General features: G+C 36.5%; 1 protein-coding gene across 5 annotated transcripts in view; it reads left to right on the forward strand.

The window, feature by feature from the left end:
- ypel1 (yippee-like 1) overlaps positions 1-20,789 on the forward strand; it is a 30,255-nt gene extending 9,466 nt beyond the window's left edge. For all 5 annotated transcript variants that reach the window (XM_079871713.1, XM_079871714.1, XM_079871715.1 and 2 more), the window contains 3 exons: positions 13,000-13,043; positions 15,174-15,282; positions 17,365-20,789. In XM_079871713.1, coding sequence (XP_079727839.1) covers positions 13,000-13,043; positions 15,174-15,282; positions 17,365-17,454 — 243 coding nt within the window. In that variant the 3' untranslated portion in view covers positions 17,455-20,789. The remainder of the gene's footprint in view (positions 1-12,999; positions 13,044-15,173; positions 15,283-17,364) is intronic.
- Positions 20,790-22,189: the final 1,400 nt, after the last annotated feature.

Here is a 22,189-nt window from a genome sequence, read left to right on the forward strand (position 1 = left end):
AAGATTACAAAGAGGTCAAGGCTAAATGTACATACAGTGTTTCCCAGAGGATTTTATGAGAGTATGGGGACTGGACCTCTGTCCTTCTTGGGGGTCCGGGGGCATGGCCCCTCGTAAGAAAAAGTTTTTATTTTTAAATTAAATTCATCAATCTGGTGCACTTTGAGAGTTCAAAATTAAGAGCTCCAACCCATGTTCAGTCTGCAAATTGAACAAAGAAAAAAGTCTGTGCATTGACTTTGACTGAACCTTAAAGGGGAATCAACCCTCTCTTTAGTCCTGATATAGTGTCTCGGTCTACATTACATTCACACTGTTGTTATAGGAAGCCAAACAATTAGAATATAATAATAATAATGGTATATTATTATTATTCCTATGAGAGAAATAGCCTAAAACAAATGCAAATGATTATTAAGTATATAATTTTACATTATGCTGCAGTAGGTCAATTATAATACTATTGTTAATTAGAATACTTCTTCACTTGCAAGAGATAAACCCTTGAGCTTTTATTTTGATGGGAACTGCAGCTCTACCAAACTACCATTTCTGTGAAAACGGGTTTACAAATGTGTCTCATTACAAATCTAGTGAAATGCTGTAATCATCTGCCCATAAACATTTTGGAAGTTATGCAGATGTGAAAATAACCGTTGCCCGCTACGTTCCCAAATGCATGCTAAACGCACATGTGGAGATGGAGTATTTTACTGTGAACTGAGCCATTCAGAGACACGGAAAACATCGGTTTCACTTTGAAACAGTCAGTGCAAACAGACTATATACTTATTAAATCAGTCTTTTTTGATATTAAGAAACACATTTCCATGTGTACTGTAGAAATGTATGAATCATATAACCACCAAGTTATGACTTGTAATAGTTGGTGATGCATTGCAATCTGTATATAAATACACACAAAATCTAAAATAAGATCTGTGGAGAGCAGCAGTCCCTAATACCATGCCCTCTTTACACGCAGATTAATTGACTGAGTGTATGCGCCCATGCCAGTTAGACGGATCTTTTTTTGGACGTTAAGGTAGACCAGGGGCAAACTTCAGGACAAATAATGAAATTTCACAGTAAGCAAAACAAAATTCAGCTCAAGCTCCAGTGCGTTCATCCTCCAGAATCTGTCAGAAAGTCTCTTTTCCTTCATCCAGCAGGCAAGGGTTGTTTGTGTGTCCAAATAAAAGCATTAATACTCTTAGCACTTGGAAAACACCACATGCTCTGGGGAGGTGTGTCGCTCTGGTGAAGAGAGGTTTTGCTATACTGTATGACTGCACTGGATTCGCCTGCGACTTCCTTTCTCTATCTCATCTCCTCCATGCCAAGAATTACCTCTAAGCTGATTATGTCATTTCGTTGAGGGTGATAGTCTGGGTCCAGCACCTTTCTCCTGTAGCTACTCCAAACCTAAGGGCTCTTTTAAATGATGGCACGCATCTTTATTTCATTAACAAATGGACGTGCTCAATGGCAGGTCGTATATTATGAAAGGTACGTTGTTTCTGCGCTGTCATCTGTGAGGAGATTTTAAGGGCAAGAATTGACATTACACAATGATCAACAGATGTTCCTTACATATCCTGACATTTAGATGAAGCCTAAAGATGGCTTTGTTAAAGATGACCCACTTTATTTCAGAATGGAGGCCTTTGTTAGCGCTTAAAAGTGGAAAATGTTGTGGTTTTTTGTTTTAACTGTTAAAGCAGGCCAATTTGTTTATGACGTACTTTCACTCTCCCAGCATTGCTGACACTTGCCATGTCAGATATCTTTCTCAGTCTTCTCGTTGTTATCTTTCATTTAATGCAATCGTTCTTGACATTTAATTTGTGGTGAATTCCCCATTGAAAGGATGCATAGCGTCCTACTAATGCATTCTTTCATAAACTAGGAGGTGAGGTATGATATCTTGCATTATGCTGTCACAAACCTGCCAAAAATTGGATCAACATTAGAAAGGATTAGCAGGCATCACGCTAGCCAATAAAAAGCAGGACTTGCATGCTGAACTATTGGATTGGCATCAAACGTCACTGACTGAATGCGGACAGTATTGTGGAAAGGCTAAGCTAAGGCTTTGTCAGTAAGTCATCGTCAAGCACCCTTCTGACTCACAGACAGACACCCCATCTGCTCCGGAGATGGGACATTGGGTCGTATAGCACTACATCAAGATCTTTATACTTTAAGCAATCTAGTGTAAGTCTAAGTGTCTAAGTCCTTATACTGGATGCCTCCAAAAAAATTGCAGCATTATTATTTTACCTTCTAAGATATGTTATTTTGGTACATTTCTAAAACTGCAGTGATTCAGCAAAGCAGATATTAATAGCTAATATCAAGGGGTTTAACAATATATCGTGTCACAATATATCGCAATACAAAAATGCAACAATATGTATTGTGTATAGTTCACCCAAAATGAAAATTACTGTGCGTGAAAAAAGTTTTTTAGTGTCAGTACTACATTAAACTGCTATATATAATGCATTATTTCAAATATATCTAGTCAGTGAAAGAGTGTAAGCATATTTTGTCTAAAATAATTCTGTTTTCAGCTAAGAATCTGGTGTCTCTATTGTCCTGTGCATTGGGTTTCCAGCACCAAGTCCAAGCCTATTCATTTCCAGACCCAATTTAATATCAAATGTAGCATTTTAATCAACAGTTTGTTTTTGTTAACCTTTATGATATCTCTTGAGTATCGCAATAATATCGTATCATGAGTTCAGTATCGTGATATGTATCGAATTGGGACATGAGGGTATCGTTACACTCCTAAAATATATATATATATGAAGAGTTCAGATGCAAAAGCCTCTAAATGCCATCTGAAATTTTCTTCTAGAATGATCATTTTTATCAAGTTCATATATTTAAGTTCAATAATTTCACTTAAATGGCAATGAAGATTACCTATTAATTGTCATTTAAGTGAAATTACTGAACTTAAATATACAAGCTTGATAAAAGTGATCATTCTAGAAGAAAATTTCAGATGGCATTTAGAGGCTTTTGCATCTGAACTCTTCATATATGGGCGATTCCACAGTTTCGGTCCACAAGGGGTGTAATGAACAATATAGATTGAATAATACCCAGTTGTTGTAATTTTTTTATTTTTAGTTCACTATTTTGTTAAAGATAGATGTAAGAAATAATAAAGTTACTTTTATCCCACTAAGCCTTGGCATTATCGTGTAATGAGACTTTATTTTATTTCCGTCCCCAGAAATTGCGGATGTCAGGGTAGGACATTCAGTGCATCTGGTTTTTCCTAAGTCATTTCTTTCATTTCCTTTAATAAAATCCTGAATTTTGGCGCATAACATTTATTTTGGTGTGTCTTCTACAAAATACTACTACTAACACTGAAAGTTGAATTCCCTTAATCCACCACGATGCAATGGAAACATTTACTAACGTTCGTTACACTTTCTGTCCAAGCAGTTACGCACGTTAAAATACGATTCTAAAGGAAGCGGAGATATAATTTTTCCATGTAATTCTATCAGTAGCATAACGATAAAACCATCTTGTGTGGGTTAAATTCTCATATGCGTTGCTACATGATAAATTGTTAATAAATCGGGATAAAACAGGGGCCGAGATTTTCTGTCAAAAAATCATAACGCTCGAACATTTTATTCTGACGCTGAATTTCCATCTCCTAATGTCTCAACGGTTCTCATGTCAGAAATAAGATTGTCTAGGTCACGGTCGCTCTGCGCGGGAGGAAGAGTTAAAAGGATTTCACGGATTTCGACGAATGTGGGTAAGTTTGTGGATTCTGTCCAAAATGTTACGAACGTTAAAATGATACGAACGTGGTAAACTTTGGTTAAGTAAACATTAAATAGGATCATTGTGGTGAGAAAGGATAAAAGAGTGTGCAAGTCGGATGATTGCGAGTGGTTTCGGACCGAAAGCGTCGTTCATCGTGAAAGAGCATGCATGAATGGTGGTTTTATACATTTTGACAGATTCTGCACATCTTGTTCGTAAATTAGACGGAAATTTTCAGTCTGTCCAACTTCCAACGTTGTTTTCTGCGTATTTTTGACTCAATAAGCTGTTCATGAAAGTCAACATCGTCAATGACATTTTTCTGTTTTGTTTTTTTTGATGATTTTTTTTCCTGTCCAATGTTCATAAGAATATAGCTTTAGGCTGACGAAGTTAACATGTTAATAGTGCGTTAACACAATCTGTATGATCTTTAAATTTGATAGTATGATGACAGGTTATTTTAATGTGTTATGAACTTGTTCTATTCTTTGCCAGTTTTCATGAAATGGTATTATTTTGTGTTACAGAGGCAATCTTGCAGGATTGTTTAATTTTTTCCGTCCACGTTACACACGTTATAACTTAGCACACTTGTAGGAGTTCCTTTGTCTTCTACATTTGGCAAATAAATTTGAAAAATATACTCTGTGGTATTTGTTAGTATTTTGCTGGCTTTCAGTTTATGAACATACCAGACTCAAAAATGCACCTTTAAGTTTATAGAACAGATAATATTAGATGGCTACCCTGCCTGCATGGAAGTCCTATTACCAGTTTTGTGAACCATACACAACGCATGACTCATAACTATACCAAAATAGGAACAAAGTAAAACATGAACTGGGATTCAACCAGAATTTTATTAAACTGAATTAGATTAAGTACACTTTCTGCTTGAACTTACATTGTTTTTCCGTCCATGTTACATACGTTAAATTTGACATCAACTCAACTTTGATCAAAGTTTACTAGTTTACCATTGCCAGATTTATCCTGCCTTTCACACAGCTGTACCCCAGGTTTTCTCAGGATGTTAACCTGAGGACAATGGCTTTCTCCATGAAGATTGATTTTGCAGGCTGTTGTCCTTGCAGTTGGCCCTAAACTGTGGAATCGCCCATATATATATATATATATATATATATATATATATAAATTACACACACGTATGTGTATGTGTACCCATGTATATAAATATTTATTTACACTTATTTGCATTTATATTATATATTTATTTGCCCAAAATCCACTAATAATATTTGAAAATAGAAAATGTATACCATATATTTACATGCCTATTGATAGATTTTGTAAGTAACACCAGGCAGAACGATTTTTTGAAAACCGGTCAAAAATCGTCAGATTAATTGACCTAAACAATGCATTGCTCTATTATTTGTAATGAAGTTCCAAATGTACAGTAGGTTCAGGAGGAGCCTAAACATTCAGTCTTGTCAATCAGCATTACGAGCGTACTATATAAGCACGTCATCCCATTGACAAATTCTTCCAGCAGCCCTCCTCCTCCCCTTCTCCTCCAGTAAATTATCTCTATCCTCTTATGCACAATTCCATCATAAGGGGGTTTTAACTCAAGCCGAGCCTCAGGTTCGAGCTTCCTCCAAGGACAGCAAGCCAAGTTAGTTTACTATTAACCTTTAAGACTAAATGGGCATGCGAACTAGTGAATTAAGTGATATACGATGTAGAAAGTGGGGTAGAAATGAACAAATCTCATTACTGCCAAATTATAATCCCAGAATGCATTATGCCAAATTTAGTGAAAAAGTAAAACCGAGATGATGGATGGAGCAAGAAAAAAGTTGATTATAAATATTTTTCTTTTAATACTGAAAATTATTTAAGCGTGCTATGTATTTTTATGCTTATCAGAGTATTGTCCGATTAGAGAAATGCTTAGATAACAATACAACTCTCCCATAAAGAATACTTTTTTAGTGTGAAGTGTGGAGTTGCTGCCTGTGTAGGTTTATGAAGTTTCATCTTGGTTAGGATGCTGCCCATGTTGGCACCTTTATCTGGAAGTGTTATTTGATGGGTTGCAGGTTCTGATCCCTTTTCTGTAAATCTCCCCATTTCTCCTCCTCGGTAGTTAAAGTGAATTACCAAACCCCTACTATCAGATGTGCCTCATAACTGCTCCCACAATCACGTAGTGATTGAAAAGAATTAGAACAAACCCAGCATTGACTGCAGTTTGTCTCTGAGCCAGGTGCCTTTGATGAGAACAGTAAATGACCCACTTGTTCTGTTTTAACAACAGTAATCTCAGGTTACGTTAGCCGAAGAGTTTAAGGCCAGTGAGAGAGGGAGGAAAGTCAGCCAGTCAGTGCTGAGCAGATCTTCAGCCAATAGATAAATGAAGGCAGTAAAAGAATGGGTGGTTTTGTTTTCAAGCCAGGTGGAAAGTTTTAGCCTCGCAATAAAATCAGCCTGCGTTGGAGGAACATTTTGCATAAAGACCTGAGAGATGTCTGTTTTTTGACGTTCTACGGTTGTGGACCAATATTCTGACTTGAAAGTGTGTGGATGATGCTGGTCAAAGTTTATGATGTGAGCATGAATCAATAAATTGATGCCATAAATCTACTAATTGGTATTTAAAGTGATAATACACATGCTCCAAATCTCCATTGATTAGAGTGTAGTGGTTCTGAGATTTTTCAAGTATGTGTGTCGTTTCAGTGCAAACTGAAGTATATAATTTAAGGATGCACAACTGGCTTTATCTGCATATGTCGAATGCATTTCATTTTTCATTTACATACACTACCATTCAAAAGTTTGGTACGCCATTATTTTTGTAATGTTTTTGAGAGAAGTGTCTCTTATGCTCACCAAGGCTGCTTTCTTTTTAATAAAAAAAAATATTAAAAACAGTAATATTGTGAAATATTATTACAGTTTAAAATAACCCTTTTCTATGTGAATATGTTTTATAATGTATTTTCAGCATCAGTCCTCAGTGTCACATGATCCTTCAGAAATCATTCTAATGCTGATTTGGGGCTCAAGAAACATTTCTTAACATTATCAAGTTTGACAACATTTATTTGAAGTTAAAGAAATTTACAATAATGTCACAAAATATCTTTTCTGTCACCTTTGATCATTTTAATGCATCTTTGCAGAATAAAATTAAATCTTGTAAAAAACAAACTTTTGAATGGTAGTGTATGTTTTATGTATTATTCCCTGTATATATTCTAAACTGGCACACAGCTTATGTTACCATTTGATGTCTTAATAATATAGCTAGTTGGCACAGTTCAGATACTTGCCAAGAGATTGTTTTAAATTGATGTGAATTGTCAATGTGACTACTAGTTAAAATGTCGGAGGTTAAAATCACCTACTTTGTTCCAAGGCAATCACAGTTTGAAATCTGAAAGGCAATTATGCCAAAGATATTTGTAAAATGAACAATGGCTTCAAAATGACTGTTGAATTCAGCTAAAGTTAATTCTTGTATCTGTTTGTGCAGTTTGCTCACTGACCACTGGAGTCACTAAAATGAAAACACCAGTACAAGTATGCATAGCTTTGGTAGAAAGTTTTGAAAGTTTTTTTTTTGTAAATCCTGATGAAGGAAATTGTATTACCTGTGGCAAAAGCCCCTTTTTTGTATATGCAGCTTTTATGCATTAGGCCCCACGGACCAAACCACCATTTTAAAATAATTGATCTACACTTCATTGCATCTGCAGATTAACCCAAATAGCCTTGGCCCTTGTCACGGGGAAAAAACATTAAAGTGTTCATTAATCGCTTTAAAAGAGAAATTTACCACGAGCAAATATGAGCGAGTTGTCGAATCCCAGGGATCCCTTATGTGTGGCCTGCTGTTATGGTTACAGTAGTTCAAAACCAAGCAACACTTACCAAGATATCCTCAAGGCATGTCAAAAACCTTAAAGAAACGAGTCACTTGGAACACTAGTCATTTCTGCTGCAAAAAAAGTAACCGTAATGAATGAATTATTAAGAGAAGCTCTGAAACAAAAGAGTAAGTCTTAAACATTTCATACTCTGAATCGGAAGCTTGTATAATACACTTTCTGTTAACAGTTGCTAATGTATCTCTTTGCTTATTTGCACTGAATGTTTCCCAGGACTGTAGCGTGCTGCTTTTGTAATTATGACATAATAATGGAGGCAGATCTGTAATTAAATCTCAACGATCTGGCTTGAATGCATTCTCTTCCTCCTAAATGCACAGCTTTCGCCCCTCCTCTCATTCCCATGTGCATTATGCACACACTGCCATTGTAACAACAGCCAGATTTACTTGTCCCACAATGTTAACCGACACAGTTGGGGGCCTTTCATTGTGTCAATGTCCCTATAAAATTACCCGTTTGCCTTCAGCGTGAGCTGGTTAGACACTCCTCTTAGAAGAGCACAGACAGCCGCTGTGGGCTTTAACGGTCTTTATTAGGCTTGTAGCTATACTCAGGTCACCGGCAGTGGAAAAGTAAAGCCGATTCGCCCATGCCCCAGCTCCTGCGACCGAGGATGACAGCTGGTTACCAGGAGCACACTGGCCTAAATCCAACCACCTACACCAACAAGCATGCGCTGCTTTTGGAGAAAACTCATGGATGTACATAGTTTGAAAATTCATGAGTGAATGCATTGGTGGTGCATTATTTGAACCTTTTTAAGTTTTCCAAAAAAGCTTTTCCTAATCTGAAAAGCATCGCACTTGTTGTTGGTAATCCATATTTTTAGCTGGTTTGTCAGAGCACTCAGTGCTCCATCCATGAATACGTCTGCTTAACCTTTGCACATGACTTACTGCTAGAATATACAGACCGACTTTTTATGACTAAGTTCCCTTGTGTGTTTTTTCACAGTCTCCTCACAATATTCTCACCATCACTGAGTGCCGTTATTAGTGGCGTTTGCTAATGAAAGTGTCACTTTAACCCTCAGACGGTCCTCGGTCACTTCTGACCGATAAATTTTCTGTTTTGAATTTCTAAAAATCACAGCTTCATCGGAATGTTATGAAACTTGGTGACTTTTATGGCATTAGGTATGTGAATACAAAAAAAAATTGAGGTCATGATCCGAGCATGCTAAGTGGTCGTAAAAAAAATAGTGACGATTTTGGTCTTCGGTCAAAAATGACCGACCCATAGGAAATGAATGGGAAATTGACAAAAAAAAAAAAATTTCTCCGAATTTTTGTGTGTACAATCTACAAATCGGCCTCAATCCTAAAAAAAAGTACACCGCTGTAAAGGGGTGACACTCTACAACATCAAGAGTACAAAAAAGACACACCCACCCACACACACACACATACACACACACTTTTATACACATAAACACCAATCAATTTTGATTACAAAAAATCTGTTTTGAATTTTTAAAAATCACAGCTTCATTGGAATGTTACGAAACTTGGTGACTTGTATGGCATTAGGTATGTGCACACACAAAAAAATTGAGGTCATGATTCGAGCATGCTAAGTGGTCGTAAAAAAAATAGTCACGCTTGTGGTCTTCGGTCAAAAATGACCCCCATAGAAAATGAATGGGAAATTGAAAAAAAAAAAAAAAAAAAAAAATAAATAAATAAAGAAATGTAATATTATTTTACAAAAAGTGTTATAATTGAATGAATTGCATTTTTTGTTACAAATTATGTAAAAAAAAAAAAAAGTAAATGTGTCCATAAACAGCTGGGGAATTCACATGCCTCTCCATAGAGAACTGTAGATGCCATCTAGTGGTTACACCATGCTCCTACGCTTTCTCTCCATACTCTCACCAGATGGTGCTAATCTGCTTCAAACATTTTTTTTTTGAAGGCCTAGACTCTATATTAAACTAAAATACTGTATAATTTTTTTTTTAAAAAATGCACATATTTATATAAATTTTTTAATTATTTTCAATGGCAAAAATAGACCATAAATATTGCATAAATATTAATAAATTCAATAAAATTATCTCAAAATACAAAATTAAAAAGAATAAATATTATAGAACAAAAATAAATTGCATTGGTTTTACTGGGATGGAGGAAGTTTCATTTTTAGGCCTCCGGTCACTTCTGACCGGGAAGGCCCAGGATGTGACTCCGAAACGAAGACCGTCTGAGGGTTAATTGTTGCTCATTCTGAATGTGGACATGTTAAAAAGAAGTGTTTTGAAGTGTCTTGTAAAGTTGTTAAAAATCCTTTCTAAACTTAGCATTTTCAAATTAAAATCAATTAGTGTGATAATGGCTTTATATCAGCCAGCGAAAAATCTATGTCGGACGGTCGACCACTAATAATAATTAACCAAATAATATTTAAAGTAAGTTGTGTTGTTCCAAACTTTATAGTACATGAACAGTATTTACATTTTATTTGTATGCTGTTCATTGCTGCTTTTGCAGTGCTGTTTGTGTACGTGACTGAAGTATTCTTGCCCTCATTAGACTAAACTCTGTGATCTGTGTTATTAGGGTGTGGTAGATGCTAAACAGGTTAATGCTTTTAAAACCATCAGCAAAGAGAAGAAAGTGGCCAGAGAAGAGATTAAGGAGCCAGAGATACTGACAGAGACAGCAGACAGCTTTAAAGGGGACATATCATGCTAAATGCACTTTTTTAGCCCTTAAATGCATTTTGTTGTATATTTGGAGTGTTTAGAAGTACAGAAAAGATGAAATTATTCTCTTCAGGTGCTTCGTTGATATCTTTATATTCTGTTTTGGTCATATTTTTCAACCGGTTCAGATTTTTCTGTTATCTATGACGTTTTTTGAACTAATACGTCACAGTATTTGCAGTGGAACTGCCAAATAAGGACATTGACTTCCGGCCCAACACTTCGAGCAATCCGCCATTATTATTTCTCGCTGCAATTTTGTAGTCCAAGCTAAAGGGTGCAGAAGTTATGAGAGGGTAAGTTAAAATGTTCGGTTGTTGGATGTAGTAACCCACACGCTTCATTACACCGTCTAATGTAGATGAACTGCCGCGCTTGTGACAGGAGCATGTTTAACTGAAAGAACGAGCAGAGAGAGAGAGACCCGGTCTCGCGCGCGCTCGCACTCTCTCTTAAGAGCCAGGCGAAAGTGTAAACAAGACTTCACCGTCTCCAAACTAGACGCTGTCTTGCTCTCTCTCCCTCGGACATATTAATCAAAATAAATCGACACGGTGGTAAAAGGTCGGAAGACCAAAGTTTCATGTGTAAATACAGTAACACACCATTGCGATACATCCATATGAAGACGTTGTTCTGCAGGTTCGTCGTCTTCATTTTCATCTCGCTCCGGCTCCGACTCTGGCTCGAACATGTAAGGCTGGCTGGACAAGTCTTCCGTTGTTGACATTTTGTTAATAACGTGTGTATAAAAGTTTCTGTGCCGCTAGATAATCCTATCTCTGCTACCAGACTACAAAAATGGCCGAACGGGGTGGAGTTGAACCTCTGCAACCTGGAGAGGGGGCGGGGTATGAAGTGTCTCAATATTATTTAAAGAGACCGCACCAAAACGAGTTGCTTTCAGAAGCACATCAGAAAAGGGGTAAAAAAGGGGCCTGTGGAGCTATAATAATGAGGAATTCAGACCCAAGCATTGCAGTTCCGCTTTATATAGACTACAAATGTATGATTTATATGTAAAAAGGAACAATTTAAAAGCATGATATGTCTCCTTTAAAAACACCTGACACTTAGGGGATTAGTTCAACCAAAAATGAAAGTTCTGACATCATTTACTTACAATCATGTTGCTCCAAACTTTCTAGACTTTCCTTTTTTTTCTGTGGAAGACTAAAGAAGATCTTTTTAGTGGTATGCTGATCATTCCTTGTAGTTACACTGAATGGAAATGGAGATATCAAGCTTATAGTGACTTGTGCGCTATTTAATTTTTTAAATAGGCGTTATGCCCATTCAAACTGAGGCACGTGATTTTTGAGCCCAAATGGATTTTAATGCAGCTTCCAAAAGACAAAAAACCCAATATTTTTAAATTTGATAATTAACCCTTTGAAGTGTGCGATCACACCGGCGTGATTAGAACGCTCAGTGCGTCACGTGATCAACTGCTAAATTAAAATCTGCACTCACACATTGGCTGCTGAACCAGAGACAGACATACTCGGTGCTTGTCATATAATACAATTGTTCAGTGTTTTCAACCACATGCATGTTTCTGACATTTAAATACAGATATGTACTAGCAAACATTTATAGTTTGTAAAATATTAATTATGTCTGTGGAAGTGGCAATAATCAATAATCACCCCTGAACTAAATGAACCGATTCTTTGAAAAGATCTGACTAAAAGAGATTTGTTCACAAATGACTACTTCTTTCATAAATTATAATGAACATGCCAAGGAAGTACAGCAGGTTTCAAGGTTTTTGTTCTGAAATTTAGGAATCTTGAGTCTTATGGATCAGTTATGATGTGTTTTAATTAATTTATTTGTATTATTTATTTCATTTCATTTATTTATTTTCCATTTTTGGACTTGACAGATTTGATTATTTTAAAAAGAGTGGCCAGGAAATTCTTCAAAATTTCACCTTTTTGTGTTCCACAAATTAAAAAAAAGAAAAGAAAGACAGCCATACAGGTTTGGACCAACATGAGTAAATGATGACGGACTTTTCATTTTTGGGTGAACTATATCATTGAACACTGAATGGAAACCCAACAGAAGCGACTCCATTCAGTGTAGCTTTATCTCCATTTTTATGAGGAGGAATAAAAGCACCTCTGTTCCTTCACTGTCTGTTAGTCAGCTCAATGTGTGGAGCTTATTATGTAGAGTGTCATAAGCACACACACATTTTCTAAAGAGAAACACTGTTTCATACTTGCACACACATATGCTAAGAACCATTTATTAAATGCACATGTTGGCCTGTGACCAGAACTTGGCTGTCAGAACACAGTGTATTTCAGACAGACTTTCCATGAACACACACACACACACACACACACACACACACACACACACACACACACACACACACGAACAAACATAGACAGAGCACCATAACGCCCACACGCACTCTCTTTTAATGCCTCTTAGTGAATCTTTCATGGAAATCCATGTGCGTGTCCGATGCATTTGTGAGTGTGCGAGAACTCTGATCTGAACATTATCTTCATACATAACATTATATTTCTCTTTTTGTCTCTCTAGTCATTCCAAGGCAGCCAGGGACGAGCCTACCTCTTTAATTCAGTGTAAGTAATTATCTCATTCACATCAACAATTTATAGCATTTTCTTGTTGTGAATTAAGACGATACACTATTGTTTAAAAGTTTGGGGTCAGTAAATGTTTTTTTATGTTTTTTTTAAAAGAAATTACTATTATTCAGCAAGGATGCATCAAAAATGACAGTAGCAACATTTATAATGGCACAAAGGATTTATATTTTAAATAAAAAAATATTACGCAGACATTGACAGTACGACAATTTTTAACATTGATAATAACAAGAAATGTTTCTTGAGCATCAAATTATAATGATTTCTGAAGGATCATGTGACACTGAAGACTGGAGTAATGATGCTGAAAAGTCAGCTTTGCATCACAGGAATAAATTACATTTTTAAAAATATATTCAAATAGAAAACAGTTATTTTAAATTGTAATAAAATACAAAATATTTCATATTATATACTATACTATATTTTTGATCAAATAGATGCAGCCTTGGTGAGCATAAGAGACTTCTTTCAAAAACATCAAAAAATCATTCTGATCCCAAACTTTTGAACGGTAGTGTATATAAGGGAGAATGTTTCTGGATGTTATTGCAAAATAAGCCCAGACGGAGTGCAAAGCAGAGGGGTCTTATATCACCCAGAAGGGGTTTATTTTGCGAAAATGACCGTTTGACTGCACATTATCCCTTATATCTCTGTCTGAGACTCATAGAGGAATGGCTATAGCTGTTTTGCATATTAAAAAGAGCTGTAGGCCTAAACATAGCACTGCTATCTAATGATGCGAGTTGATGATTCATCATATTTCAGCATTGCGCTACCAGTGTGTTTAAGCTAGCGCTCTGGTGTGTGTGAGATATTACGATGATAAAGTCGAGGTTGACTGTTCGTGTTAGTGACCTGTGACATTCCTCAGGCAATTCACAGACTGAACAGCAGAGCACAAGTGTTAAACACTGCCAGTGCAAAAATATAGAGACCGCTGTCATCACTTGTGGAAGTTTCGGCTTCTAATGTAAACGCAAGAAAGATTATTTTGTTAAGAGAGCTTTGGTGTCCCTTGAAATATTCTGAATGCTGTATTGAACTGAATAATACAATATTTACCTATACAGACTTTATGAAATTGTATGTGAGAATTGCATTGCAACAAATTTAGTTGGCTGCAAAATTGAAAAAAGCTTGTTTATGCACGTCTCAATATTTACAGATATATCATACACTACTGTTCAAAAGCTCAGTAAGATTTCAGTAACTTTTTTTTTTTTTTTCAAGAAATTAATACTTTTATTTAGCAAGAATGGGTTAAATTAATCAAAAGTGATGGTAAAGACATTTATAATGTTCCAAATGATTTCTATTTTTACTAAATGGTGTTCTTTTGAACTTTCTATTCATCAATGAATAAATGCATCACAGTCTCTACAAAAATATTAAGCAGCACAACTGTTTTCAAAATTGATTGTAATAATAGGAAATTTTCCTGAGCAGCCAATCAGCATCACAGGAATAAATTACATTTTAAAATGTTAAAGTAAAAGTTATTTTAAATTGTAATAATATTTCACAAAATGTTACTGTATTTTTGATCAAATAAATGCAGCATTGGTGAACACAAGATAATTCTTTCAAAAACATACCAACCCTAAACTTTTGAATGGTAGTTTATTATTCATTATGTATTTAAATAAGTTTTGACTATAACATCAAAGCCAGCTCATTATGCATCTGATCCCCACCTGCTAATTTAAATAATCTTTTGCTTCTAAATTTGTAACTTTACTAACATTGAGCCCCATTAAAGACAAGCAGAACTGTGTAAATCATTCGTAATCTATTCTTATGTCATTTGCATTTAATTGAATGCTGCAGTTTGTGTATGTATGCTTTGGCAAACTTCTTGTTCTTAGTCTTTTTTTTAAATGCCAGTGGATCTATGTTACAATAAAATGAGGCCCTAGCTGTATCCAAGTCTCGTTTCACTGTGATGCTGCATGGCCGCTGGTCTCTTCACATCTGCTGTAGTACTGCTTCTGATCTACTTAGTGGTCATCCAGTAAAGATTACCCACAATGACTTTCAGGAAACAGGTCAGTCACATGAATCATCATTTTGACCACTGATTAACCTCTTTTCCCTCAGTGTGAATGTCGGTTGTGGTCCAGCGGAGGAGAGGGTTCTCCTGACAGGTTTACATGCTGTGGCAGACATCTACTGTGAAAATTGTAAAACCACTCTGGGCTGGAAATACGTAAGTTGACTCTCCTTCCATTACACAAATTATAGACTATTATTTTAAACTCCTGCATTTCTTTTCCTTGCATCACAATACAAGCTGCTTTTTGTTTCAATGTGTTGCACTTTGCTGATATGTGCTTGTCAGAGAGCTTGTTCTGCAGTTGCAGTGACAGCAGTTGGCAAATCTGAGCTGTGTGGGTTTCTTTATTTTTGTCTACTGATATCCTGTTACTTAGCTGGGCTCCAGTGACCAGAATTAACATGCCCTTGCATTGACTTCTCACTGCAGTCCAGCACAGATATAGCTCTATATATGTCTTTATTCACAGCTCAATTACAGCCCACTTTGATGCTGTTAGTGTTCACGCTGTTGTGTTTTCATATGCAATCTTAACAGCAGACACTTAATAGATCAGTACCAATAACACTTCATTGATAAATCCTTAACCAGACGCTATCTCATAATATAATGCTCGCACATGTGATGTGCATTTAAAATAGTTTGAAATATCATGAAAATAAGACATTTATATAATAAATTACTTTTTAAGATAGAAAACAGCTATTTTAAATTAATAATCTTAAGTAGTAATATTTCACAATATTATAGTGTTTTTACTGTATTTTTGATCAAATAAATGCAATTTTTAAGAAACTTCTAACTTTTAAGAAATCTAACCAACCCCAAACATTTGAACAGTATATAACTAAATGTGAAATATGGTTTAATATTGATTAATGTAAATTTGGATCATCAATGAGCTACTTTAAATGCAAAATATGTAATCAAGTTGTCAAATATATTCCAACCTATTCAAAATGACTTCCCTAATTGGATGTTAATGTGAGAAAAAGCAAAGGTGTATGTATCTCTGCTTTGGAAAGCATTGGTATATTGTTAATAAATTAGTTGTTTGTAATCTATTAATCATTTCACCTAAAACTAACGATAAAAGAAAGCTCAGTTTTTGTAGATGGCGGGTATTGAGGCTTTATATAGTTCTCTTCCTGATTAAACAGGAGCTCTAATCGTGTCTCGGGATTGGTTAAGAGGGATTTTACATCATGACTCAATCTTGTTAGTCTTCAGGTCTCCACATGTTTGATTACAGAGCCTTCAGATTGAAGTCACTCTGGAACACTGATCACAGACCAGTTTTCTTAGCTTTTTCATCATCATCTGATGAGAACCTCTCTGGAACAGCTCTTATTTCAGGAAGCTGCAAGTGTAGAGTTATCATCCAGAGGCACGATGACACACCACTGCTCTAGTGGGCCGATTTCAGTCCAGATGAGGTTCAAAAGGGGTTAAAAAGACCTTCATTTCAGCATACAAGTTTATAACATTGTATTTCCCCCCTATTTATTCTTATTTTATAGTCATATTGATATATATTCAGAAATGTTTTGGCTACATTGTGTAGCCCTACAAACAAGCTCAGTAAACCTGGAGCTTATTTTTTATTTGTTGAAAAATTTGCATTTTAAATCGCAATTTTTTTTTATCAGAAAATCACAATTCGATGATTATAATCTTGTAACTCTTTCTAAGCCAGTGTTTTTTTGTTTGTTTGTTTACAAAAGTTGCCAGCCAACTGCAGCATTTTTGATCATTTTCTCAAAACTTTTAAAGGCCCCCAGAATATTTTGTTGCATAAATATCTAAACATACAACATATCAACAGATATGTTTGACAGATTCAGAACGATAATCAAATACCTCTTCATGGGTTCAACATTTCATGAAGTAACGTTTGGCAGTTTTGATTTATATGCTGTTTAATGTTTGTTGATCATGTTAGCTTACATACTGTATGCGTAAGCAATGCTTCCATCGCTTGTTTCTGCTGCTGCTTCTTTGCTTGTTTTTCGATCCCGAGATCCTTTACTCTTTCAGAAGATGCGTAATAGCGCCCCCTACGGTATAACAGTGAAAACATGGATTGCCGGAAAATTCCGTCAGTGTTGGGGACAGAGTTAAGAGCATGAAAAAGTGGACAAAAATATTTTCTGATTTCAGTAGTCAACACTGCTTTGTGAATTTAAATTTTATTTTTTTGGTTGTAACATTTGTCTGTTTTTGTCTCTGTTACAGGAGCATGCATTTGAGAGCAGTCAGAAATACAAAGAAGGCAAATTCATCATCGAGCTGGCTCACATGATCAAAGATAATGGCTGGGAGTGACCTCGGCCTACTTCCTCTCTCTGCTCAGTGACCTTTGGGCTGCTCTGTTGTGGACTTTGCCGAGTGACACCACCACACGCACACGTACACAAACGAAAATAAAACGCACAGACACGCGCGCGCACACACACGCCAACGTCAACCATGACACATCTAGACTGGGTCATCACAAAACTCAAAGACAGAGTGACGGAAAGCGTATCTGCGGTCACTGAAAGACTCTCTAGGACCTTTTCGGAGATGTACATGTCAACACTTTGGGATCCGAACCTTCTCCTTTCCTGTTGGACTCAGTTTCCGCCCCATCAACTGGTTTCGGTGTGCTCGGCCCTCCTCGTAAGCTGTCGACAGTATCCAGAAGACAGTCTCATTTTTTTCGTTTGACATCCTCCGCTCTTTTTGTGAATAAGCGGGAGGTGCGCGCTCTAGTGTGTATACTTTCTTTTCGACGGGAATCTGGAGTCCTCCCTGGTGGACTGATGTTACTGGTTAGCATTTTTCTCCTTCTCTTGAGTCCGACCCGTCCCGATCGTCTTTCCGTTCACGTTGGGGTGGCGACCGACACGATTGACATGCGTTAGAGGCTATGTAGCAGTATATTTTGGATGGGGTGGGCGTTCAGCATTGCAGTGGCATAGCGTTTTTTGTATTTATGATCTCCCTTGCGTTTTAACCATTTTATTTCCGAATCGAAATGTTTCTTTTCTTCCTCGGATGACTTCACTGTGCAATTCGCGGGACACTCTGGTACAGCAGTAGCGTCTTGACCCCCTACAGGAGCTTTAGTTGCCTCTGGTGCTTTTGGTGAGATTACACAAACACGCGTCTTTGAGTTGGCATTTGTGGCAGGTTCCATTTTTGCAACCGTACTATATACGAGAGGAAAAACACAAGACGAGCTACAGCCGGTTGGATGCACTGGACATTAGGGGAAAACTGAAACTAGTGTCCTCCTCGGAACAATGTTTGCATTACGTTTTCATCCCCCTTCACGCCAAATGATTTTACAAAACTATTGTTGTTGATATTACAATCATGTGTATGTTCATTGCTATGTGTAATTTATGTGTTAAACCACATGTTAGGACATGCACACGCATGTTAGCTCTGTGTGTTTTACGCATTATGTTTATGGCATACTTGAATGCAGTTACTTTGTTTGCACTTTGCAGAGGCCTTGTTCATGGGTTTAGAGGCAAAAGTCTGTCCATTGAATGGCCTTTTTTCATTGATAATAATGGAATGATTGTATGAGATGCTTTGAATGATTTGCAGGGTTGGGTGGTTGCTGGCTTGATCATCTCCCTCTCGTTTCAAACACACAAAATCTGCTGCTTTCGCTTCCTTCCACAGGCTGGCAGACCTGTTCGCTACGCTCACAATTCGTTCAATTTGATGCGCGCATCAGAAACCGGTCTCAAATTTAACAATCAGACACCATTCAAAGTGACGTTACGTGATTCTTTTGCTGCTAATAGAGATAAATGCAATCCAGAGCTTTCACTTTTAAACCTTCTGCACTTTACCCGGACTGTCTGAGAGCATGCGAGCCCATGCGTTCCTTTTGTAGCTTTTCTCCGAGTCTTTGCCTCTAAGCAGCATGAATCTTGTGCCTCTTCAAAAGATTAAAAAAAGAAATCTCCCTCTCCTGTTGTTGTGCGGCGCATGACTCCGAGAACCCAGCACATCTACTAGAAGCGGGAGCTCGAACTCGAAAAACGACACGAACTTGGAAACGAACCTCACAGAACCTCTATCCACTCGAAAGTCTATACCGAAGCATAATATAATCCAGTATTTTTTCATAGTTCTATGTCAAAGCTAGAGATGTTATGAAACAGTGGTTGTATCCTGCAAAGTATATAAAAGGGGGCGGGGTGGTTAGAGCGGGAGGGGGCGGAGCTTACTTCCTGTAGAGGTAAAGAGGGGAATTTAATGTAGATTTCTATCAAGTATAACTATATATAATGAATGATATGAATAAATATCGAGGTTTTGTCGTGCTTATGGGCGGGTGGGACGGCGGGCAATAGTAGGACGAGTGGCGAACCCTCAGTCGGGGTTCGTCACCGATAAGGTCAGTCAGGTCACGTGACCTTTGAATCAGTCAAAGACAATGCAAACAAAATAGTTGTAGATATATCTTACTTGAAAGATGATACAGAGTTACAGACAATACATTGTCCCTCTCACACAGTTTTGTACATAAAGTAACATATTTAAGGTTTTATACATATTTCTACTGGGTTAGTTTCTCTACTTCCCCGACTTGAAGCACTTTTGTTCACTGTACCTTTGGCTTTATATGTGTGTGTGTGAATGATGAGTGAGTGTGTGTGTGGATGCATGTATGCGTGTTCCCTTACTTTCCTCACTTTATTTGTAGCCGTTTTTGCTGTTGTTCACTAGTTCCTCTGTGCTGTTTCCTTTATTACACTTCTTTTGCTGTATCACAGCGTGTTTTGATGTGTGCTCTCTTAGCTTGATGATAAGCTTTGTTTTTGTTGTTTTGTTTTTATATATTAAAGTTGATTTTCATCCTTCGATAGTTTCCTGTTGAGAGCCTAATAGCAGAAAGTCTGCTGGTCGTGTTTTAGCGTCATGGTCAGCGGTGAGCTGGATTCACCTGCCGAAATTTCACAATAGAAACACCGAACCCTGACCGTTCAACAAAAAACAAAAAAACAGCTTTCCCTAAGACTTTCAGAATCAGAACTAGATCCAAACCAGTGTCACTGTCAGTGTGCAGTCTGTGCACCAAAAATGATGAAACCTTTCAGCCGAGAGCGTTGTTTTTAACATACAGCACCAATCTGGAAACTGAATCACTTGGTCAAACCAAAAAGTGAGTTTGTGGCCTCTCTGAATACCAAGTGGGAAATTAATTGAAACAATTTTTAATTGTTATTTGTCTTTTACAGCAACATATTGAGGTGTTGGCGGTGGAAAAGATTGTTTACTTCCCTTTTTTGCCGTTTCTTTTGGTGACACTGGTTTCAAACGTTTCTAGAGCTGTTCATTTGAGATTTGTCATTCAAATGACATCTAGTTTAGGCGACAGTGGTATGCAAAGGAAACGATTGTATGAGTTTGCAGAGTTCTTTTCTTAGGACTGTTAAAATATAAGGTCTAAAGCATGTTGTGTTTATAATGGCTATATTAAGTCGTGCCTGGTTTTCTTTCTTTTTTCTTCAATGCAAAAAAAAGCTTTTTTCTTCTTTTTACTTGATTACATTGCTTTGCATTCTGTCCTAGTAAAGAAAAGTCACATTTGTCTGTTTTCACTGTATTGTAGACTATCCGATATCACAATAAAGCTTAAATGGTATTGTGGATTTGTTGGATCTTTTTTTGATTTGATTTAATATCTTTAAAAAATAATCACAAGTATCCTTCTGTAAAACTGATCAAAAAGCATTTTTTTCATTACATTTTCTAGTCGTATTTATTCTCCTGTTGATCAAACATCCTTACTAGAGTGTTTTTGGTCTACTGACACTCACCAGCTTTGCATGTTGGCTTAAAATTCAAAAGTCGTGGCATTAAAGCAATGCGTTGTCAGAAACATTAGGCAAATGCTTTTATCACTTCTGAGTCTCGTTGTCCATTTGCATTTGACTATTGCTGATATGTAGTTTCTGTAATATCTGATATCACAAAGGTCTAGATTCATATAATAATCTATTATGCAGGCTATTAAATAATTGAGCTTCAGTTTAATTTAACTTGGAATATTCCATTAATAGCATACATTTAGTTTATAAATGCATTTACAAAGTCAATGGGTGATTGTAGCATAGTGGACGGATTGACAGATTTTTTAACATTTTTAAGTAACATTTTTAAATTTGAAGTAAATTAGTGCTGTATGCATAGTCATTTGAAGTGAAAGTTTCCATGTTTAATAAAAAAAATTTTGTGCATGTCGGCATGAATTGAAGGAATGGATTCAATCATATTTCTCATACTGACAAATGTTTTAGTGCTACACCCTTAGAAAACAATGGCATAATGGGGTTCTATATATAGCCAGCGTTTTACTGATGTTTTGATGTTTTACAGGTTACTTTTTTTTCTTTCTAATGATAGAGTATGTTTATGAGCTTTAATTAAAATGAAAAATTACTAAAAACTAAATCCATGATGGGAACCCCAATTGTATATTAAGTGCCTGACAGAACCCTTTAAGTTTCCATATAAGCCATTTTCTTCTTTCCTCTTTTAAACATTTATTGTCAACCTAGAGACTTCAATGGTGTATTTCCTTTAAAATCTTTTCTGTTTTTATAAATTCAGGCACAAGTTGAAATGACTTACTGTGGAAATCAACAGCATGCCTTTAATGTTGATAAGAGAAGGTTATATTGAAGTAAAAGCAGATATCGAAGTTGGGTTGTACACTAAGGAAAACAAAGCATTTAATGATGTTTAGTCAGACCAGTAAAGCAGAGTTTTTACGTTAAAGTCCTTTGACCTGATTCGTTGACCTGAAACCCAGTCAGTCAGTGTGGACTATTACGTCTGTATTCACACTAGACCTGTTCCTCAGGCTAATAAGCATATGTGTAATGATTAAGCTTGAAATGTACAATCACTGAAGTAATTATTCTGTAATCAAGGGAATCCTCCACCACTAATGTCAAAACTGAATCTCTACTGTGTATGCAAACTTTAGTCACTATATCTTATCTTTGCATATACCTGCTGAGGCATTTTTTATTCTTTTGCAACAGGA

The sequence above is a fragment of the Squalius cephalus genome, assembly GCF_949319135.1.
Source record: "Squalius cephalus genome assembly, chromosome: 5".
In the NCBI taxonomy this organism is placed as follows: Eukaryota; Metazoa; Chordata; class Actinopteri; order Cypriniformes; family Leuciscidae; genus Squalius; species Squalius cephalus.